At 32.9% G+C, this 8,033-nt stretch overlaps 1 protein-coding gene across 1 annotated transcript in view; it reads right to left on the reverse strand.

Moving 5' to 3' along the window:
* Positions 1-6,540, reverse strand: part of Smp_149560 (hypothetical protein) — a gene marked incomplete at both ends in the record, with an annotated part of 7,128 nt that extends 588 nt beyond the window's left edge. The window contains 3 exons of the mRNA XM_018790530.1: positions 2,193-2,373; positions 4,983-5,135; positions 6,535-6,540. Of these exons, the coding sequence (XP_018646163.1) occupies positions 2,193-2,373; positions 4,983-5,135; positions 6,535-6,540 (340 nt within the window). The remainder of the gene's footprint in view (positions 1-2,192; positions 2,374-4,982; positions 5,136-6,534) is intronic.
* Between the last annotated feature and the right edge of the window lie 1,493 nt (positions 6,541-8,033).

The following is an 8,033-nucleotide window of genomic DNA, read 5'->3' on the forward strand; positions in this document are numbered from 1 at the left end:
TCGTTAATCATTAATGAGATAGATACGATTGGCTTTTTGTTGCTAAGTTATATCATATTGAAAAATTAGTGAAACGATCAGAATCTACAATAGACATTAGACCTAATACAATCAAACCCCATGAAAAAATTCAGTAATCAATTTTATTATTATGGATAAGATTTATTTAGCATCAAGCAACGGATGAATTAACACAACTGAACTACTGATGCATATCATGATCAAAGTATGGTTAGAAACACAGTCGCACACTTAGATAAAACAGCTTCACAGTAATATATAAGTAAAATGATGTAACTGTATAAAAAGAAACGTCTTAAAATTCAGTTACATTACTAGTAACCACTAAAGGATACAGTGGAATTAAGTAGACTCAGAAAGTTATGATTTTGTTATCAATATTTCCATACAAATAGTTTTCTATAACTTGAATACAGAATAAATAAATTACACTTGACCGAGAAGCATTGGAAGATGTGGAAAGCTTTAAATATCTGGGCAGCATCATTGATGAACACAGTGGACCTGATGCAGATGTGAGGGCGAGGATCGGCAAAGCAAGAGCAGCATATTTACAACTGAGGAACATCTGGAACTCAAAACAACTGTCAACCAACACCAAAGTCACAATTTTCAATACAAATGTCAAAACAGTTCTACTGTAAGGGGTAGAAAATTGAAGAACTACGAAAACCATAATCCAGAAGATACAAGTGTTTATTATCAGTCGTCTACACAAGATACTTCGGATCCGATGGCCAAACACTATCAGCAACAACCTACTGTGGGAAATAACAAACCAGATTTCAGAGGAGGAAGAGATCAGGAAGAAGCGCTAGAAGTGGATAGGACACACATTGAGGAAATCACCCAACTGCGTCACAAGACAAGCACTCACATGGAATCCTGAAGGTCAAAGGAGAAGAGGAAGACCAAAGAACACATTGCGTCGAGAAATGGAGACAGACATGAGAAAAATGAACAAGAATTGGATAGAACTAGAAAGGAAGGCTGTGGACAGAGTGGGTTGTAGAATGCTGGTCGGTGGCCTATGATTCATTGGGAGTAACAGGCGAAAGTAAGTAAGTAAGTAAAGCGTATAAACATCCCGAAAATAGTGAAACTTAAAGGATAGAAGGCTTTCAACAGTAGAATCGTCTATCATTTCCTCGGTAATGGCTATGGTTTCTATATTTCAAGTATTTCCAAAATAAGTAATACCTAAACAAGTTCAAATAATTCCACTCTATTAAAAATTATCTTTATTAAAAGATTTAAATTCAATTTATAAGTTTAAAAACAGACTGCTTTTAATCTTGTTCAGCTATAATTTACCTCGGTTTTAAAAATCAGTTAGTAAGTGATTTTTGTCGTTTTAAAAGCAGACAATGGCGCTAAGTCATTTCACATTTATTATGTCGTATTTCCCATTTCATGTACATAAAGTGGCAGTTTAACTATCACCAAGTATTGCAGTTGTCTTGCTGAGGTGTATACTACCGTCATGTCTCACAAGAAGGGTCAGTAATTTAATGAACCAACGGTAAATCCCGACCTTACCTAACGTTTCCCAGTTACTTATATGTAAGCAAACGTAAGCAATGTCCATGCATGTGTTACACACTTTCCACTCATCACTGCCAATAAGCATTTATAGTTCGATTGGCTGATCAACCATCTCTATACTTAATTATCTACATGATTTTTTTATTGCTCTGTTGTAGTTTTCATTACACATTAACAGAACGTCGAAAACGCCTATATATTTGAACTAAATGACCAACTAGTAATGAGAATCGTGCAATATAATGGTCTCTCGTATATTATCAACTAGATTTCGTCGGCACAGTGAGCTATATTATTTGATCAAATAACAATTAATATTTATTTTCTAGTAATATACATACTGACAAAACTTTTAAGATAAATTAGCAAACCGCTATGTGCCCGAAATCTAATCCGCTTTAAGGGTATTTCTAGTCAGAAAACGCTTCTCAGTTCAACTAAATTTCTAAGATTGTGATTGCGAATGAAGGAGCTGACATCGATACAATCATCAGAAGATCTACATAAAAGATACTATAACGGTAGTTAGACATCAACATTTTCTAGGTGTTATGACAAAGTTCATATAACAAAAACTGTTATATTGAATAAAAGAAATGAGAAATTATTGTATATTATCAACTTACATGTTTTAGTTAATTCAACAAATAAACTTTTTTTACCAGATTTAGCTGATAACATTTCATTATTTGCATCAACAACCACAAAACGATCATTTAAGAAATCAATATTTGGTTTTTGTGTACCAATTTTTGCCATAACCAAACGTATTGCACGAACTTGATTTGTACTTAAATTAGTAATACTCTAATATATTAAAAATAAAAAAAGATATCAACTAAAGTAAACAGGTTATAAATTTACTTAGTATTGCTTGTTTGGATCTTCCTCTTGATGTTTAGGACTGCGACTGGTCAGTCTCTTATTGGCCATATGTGCATACTGTGCGTATTGCCTCGATATAGCCTGAAGTCACAAGCATTATAAACAAAGATGGATAGTGGCTAGCAGTAAAATCCAGGACGCGCGTTTTGTCATATTTAGGGCTCGTCAGATGGATGCACCTGCATCTCAGAGTTGATGTTCACTCTGGGACTCGAACCCAGTAACATTCGCTTAGAACGCCATCGCGTTATCCACTCATCTACTGAGTCTTGATAGCCAGTTGCTTGTGCATCAACTCTGAGATGCAGGCACATCCAGCTGACGAGTCCCAAATGGGACGAAACGCGCGTCTTGGATCCCACTGCTAGCCACTATCCATCTTTGCTTATAAATATTTTATTCCTATTTAATGTCTTACATCAACTCGGCGCCTAAATACTGTGAAACTATTCGCTTTAATTTAGACGAAAGTTCTTATATAAACTATGGCTAAAGCACAAATATTATATAAATTTTCTTTTACTCTATTTCTTATGTATGACGCATAGCAGTTATCTTGGAAAGCTAATTAATCTTATATTAATTCGACAAATAAAGTAATACTTTGTCTAGAATTATATAGGGGAAGTGATTGTAAAACGGTAACCAGTTGTATGCCCCAGTTTTTAGTATCCATCAACGTTACATAAATGACTTGATAATGCATTAAATTGTAATCGTTTCTCAAACTCTGTCTATACAGATCTTTCTGTGTACCTTAAGGAAATAACAAGCGGCATTAATTGTTCACCACTTTTAAAACCAAGTAGAAAATAAAGTAATCTCTTTGGATCCAAGCTTAAGTGTTTGAATTCAATCATTATTTAAACAGAAACCTACTAATAGACTAAACTACATCATTCTATAGATTACTAACAGATAAATTAGATCATTTGTTAATCCAAAAGTCAACATTTGGCTAACAGACGTCAGAATAGCAATATACGGAACAAATTTAAATAAGTTAGCTTTTTTGATGGGGATTTTGTACATCCAGAAAACCGTTTCGTCTTCGCGAAGTGAAATCATTTAAGAAACTGATGAAGATCAGCCGGTGATAAACGTTTATTATTCACCTTTCTTTGTGGTTTCTCAAGAAGCTACACTTATTACTCCACATACAACCAAGTCCAAGGCCTTTATGTTATGTCACTAACTCCGTGCTATTGATTTACGAAACTGCGATCCAGTGAATCATACATTAGATTTCAATAAATTTGAAAAGAGCACACTTATTCAAAATTTGTCTAACCTGTCTGTGTATAACTTATGAAACGAGGTGGATTCAATATGATAAGGTAAAACACCCGGCTCAATAATGAAATTTGAAGATAAAATATGTTAAGTTTAATTGTTGACAGATAATTCCACATTATTGTTTATAGGTAAATCGTATACTTGGTTGTTTCAACGATCTTCTTACTTACAGGTTTTCGAAATCTATTATTCAAACAAGATCAGGGAGATTTTAGATAATAAATACATATTTTCCACTGAAAACCTATGCTATATATAAAGCCTCGTGTTATATATCTGAGTATCCATTAGTCGCCATCTTTATTTGCGTATTCACTTAAGACCAATATTCGTGATACTTACTTTAGATCGGTTGGATCTGTACACGAAAACAAATAGCTTACAACAAGGATATGATAAATACTCTTCTTTATTTTATAAGAAATATACAAGAGAAAATGATTTTGAAATTGACACAGTAACATCCACTTATTAATGATGACAACTCAGAAAACTGAATTCTACGGTAGCGCCCAGCTAAACGGCCGTGAAGCACATGAAATTGAGGTTCAAGTCAACTATTTATATGAAAATTGTCCTGTTATTACAAACCGTGTGTAAATTAGATAATAACCCCAAATCTGAAGGCGTCTGTGTCGACTAACGCGTATGCATGTATGGAAAGAAAAAGTCTTTGATAAATTAAGTAAGAGACGGTAGATGAGTCTAAAGTCAATAATGGCTATCAACAGTCAGAGACGAAGGACAAAAAAATGCGAAAACTGTCGCGTTTAATTAAAAATTCAAGGAATTCACAAAAACTTGAGGTGAACGTTAAAAGCATCAAGTCAGTGTAAATACAATATCAAATAAAGTGAATGTTATCTGCTTATTTGAATACTTGAGAATATCATACAGGCACACGATATGCCATACTTTTAGAAATTATTATAAATGAACTGGTTACTGAATACTTAATAGTAGTATAAAATATTTGACAGCAAATGGTTTGGGCGAGAAAAGAGTGAAGATAGAGCATGCTAACGAACTTTACATGCAGTTTCTTTGAATCAAGTTATATGTATCAGCGAAATACCTACCTCCAGTTATAACTAAGAAACGGTGAATTTAATAAGAAGAAACAATAGAACACAACCTAACGCCACAATATCACGTTTTTAGCCAAATAATTCATTTTAATAAATGATATTACAATTACTGATGATAACGTATTCATTAAGATCAGTCGAACTAACCGCGAATTCTGGAATTTTAAATGCGCTTCCTAGCACACGACTTCCATGATCGCAAACGCAAAGAGCATCTAGTTTTGAATAAACTTCAAGTAGTGCTCGACACTGTTCACTCCAAGCACTATATGGTACATGCACGGTCATATCTTTTATTTCCTGAAAATGAAAAATAAACAGTAAAATATATCATAATAAACGATATCAATATTTTACGCTTTTTAAGCAGTACATTCCGATGGGCATAGGAATAAACGTTTATTTAAGTGGCTTTTTCGACTAGTTCCCACAATTCGGTCGACTAGTTCCGTGTGTCGATAGACAGATTTCATTTCCTGTACTTGTGCTAAGCATTTAAAAAGTTTAGTTCATTTCAGTGCCAAAGGGTTCTATTTTAAGTAGATAGTTCACATAGTCGATGAAACTTAAATTGATCTGTTTTTATGGATCCTCAAATGAAATTAGTTTTAAAAACTTTGAGCAACCTAATCCTAGTATTTGTATAACGTAAAAAAGTGGTTATTTCTTTCGATCATAACTGACAATAAATGTAATTACTGATTCCTTGAAAAAAAAAACTGAATAGATGGTTGATTTTTAACTTGTTATAACTGCAAATTAAACCAGTAACAAAGAAGATGGAGATTTACATGATGTAAGGAAGAAGACAGAAAGCAATGTCGGACGGAATTTGTATTGATCCTTCAAAAACAATAATACAACCTATTTAGAAAAGTATAATCGTTTGTGTACATGTTTTACTACTATTAAATAATTAATCTACGCATATCATACATAGCTTAAGTAGTAGAGATATAAAATGGATTTTTATTAATTCTATTTAAATGTATGATGTATGTTAAGTGCTCTGGCGCGAGACTGGTGGGTCCTGGGTTCGAATCTCGAGAGGCGGGATGATGGGTGTTCACTGTTGAGGAGTCCCGCAATAGGATGAAACGGCCGTCCAGTGCTTCCAGGTTTTCTCTGGTGATCTAGCTTCAATTGACTCACGTTTTCAACTATGAAAATACTGAAATCTCCACAAAACCCCTTCTGATGTATGTTATATTGAATCAATTAATAATCTCAAGCTTGATCCCATCCTAACACAAATTATAAATCTTCTCAAAGCTTAAGGATCTTTTATTAACCCAGTTTAATTTAAAGCTTTGTTGATTATTCTGCATATGTGTTGTACAGTTCCGTTTTCATTGTGAGATATCAATTACTAGATTGTATATTGTGAATACTAATTTCAAGTTATATTCACTATAGAAACTTGAATCACAAATCAACCTAGTAATTACTTTATGTCATAATTCCCAAGGTAATTAATCAAACAAATATAAGTAATACAAAACACAAATCAATTCTATCATTGTCTTTATCAGTTACAAGCAACCTAAATATTTAACCAATAATATAGTTAAAAAGCAAATCATCAACATTATTCTCATGAATGAAATTTGACGAAAATTCGAAATCAGTCACCCAATCAGGATGATAAGACATAAACCTATACATAGAAAACAAAATTATGCATTATTGATTCACTCACTTTCATTTTATAGGATTCATTCTTTTCTCATTATGTAATGAAGTGATGTAATTATTACTTGTTTTTTTATAATGATCACTATCCACCTTATCTGTCTTACTTTGGATAGTTAGATTTTCCAGGATAAAAAATAAAATACATCAGTCTTAAATATAGTGTATGCTATTGTACTCTAATGTAATAATCTCCCATAATTTTATGTCATTTCGAATTTCTGTCTCATCTTTCAGTGTATTTAATATCTGAGTAGAACTGAAATCCAAGACTTGCATTTCATCCTAGTTAGTACTTTTCAATCGAACGACTTGAATCCCCGAGGGTTGATGTTTACACCAATACTTGAACCCAGGCTCGATCACTTTAAATGTGAACCCATTACCCACTCAGCTAAAGAACCCGGTTAGCTATTGACATGCCCAATGTGTATGAAAGTATCTATATAGCTTTGTAATTTTAACCATTTCACTTTCATCTTGTGAATTCTTGTAATTGTAAGTTATTTGAAGCTAAACAAGAATTATTATACTCTATAAACCTTGTTGCTGATTACCCTCTTTTAAAAATAATCTAAGAACCTAGGCTTATGACAGTGTAAGCTTTAGGAAAAAATGTAGTTAACAAATACTAAATAATCACACTATTCCTTTCATGATTTACGGACTTTAATCAGTAGCTCATTTAAGTAGGTAGTTCTTTCTTGAAAATTAAACTGAATTATTAACCAAAATCTCAATCCATAATATGAAGTCGTTAATCATTAATGAGATAGATACGATTGGCTTTTTGTTGCTAAGTTATATCATATTGAAAAATTAGTGAAACGATCAGAATCTACAATAGACATTAGACCTAATACAATCAAACCCCATGAAAAAATTCAGTAATCAATTTTATTATTATGGATAAGATTTATTTAGCATCAAGCAACGGATGAATTAACACAACTGAACTACTGATGCATATCATGATCAAAGTATGGTTAGAAACACAGTCGCACACTTAGATAAAACAGCTTCACAGTAATATATAAGTAAAATGATGTAACTGTATAAAAAGAAACGTCTTAAAATTCAGTTACATTACTAGTAACCACTAAAGGATACTGCGGAATTAAGTAGACTCAGAAAGTTATGATTTTGTTATCCATATTTCCATACAAGTAGTTTTCTATAACTTGAATACAGAGTAAATAGATTACACTTGACCGAGAAGCATTGGAAGATGTGGAAAGCTTTAAATATCTGGGCAGCATCATTGATGAACACAGTGGACCTGATGCATATGTGAGGGCGAGGATCGGCAAAGCAAGAGCAGCATATTTACAACTGAGGAACATCTGGAACTCAAGACAACTGTCAACCAACACCAAAGTCACAATTTTCAATACAAATGTCAAAACAGTTCTACTGTAAGGGGTAGAAAATTGAAGAACTACGAAAACCATAATCCAGAAGATACAAGTGTTTATTATCAGTCGTCTACACAAGATACTTCGGATC

The sequence above is a fragment of the Schistosoma mansoni genome, assembly GCF_000237925.1.
Source record: "Schistosoma mansoni, WGS project CABG00000000 data, supercontig 0062, strain Puerto Rico, whole genome shotgun sequence".
NCBI classification, from domain to species: Eukaryota; Metazoa; Platyhelminthes; class Trematoda; order Strigeidida; family Schistosomatidae; genus Schistosoma; species Schistosoma mansoni.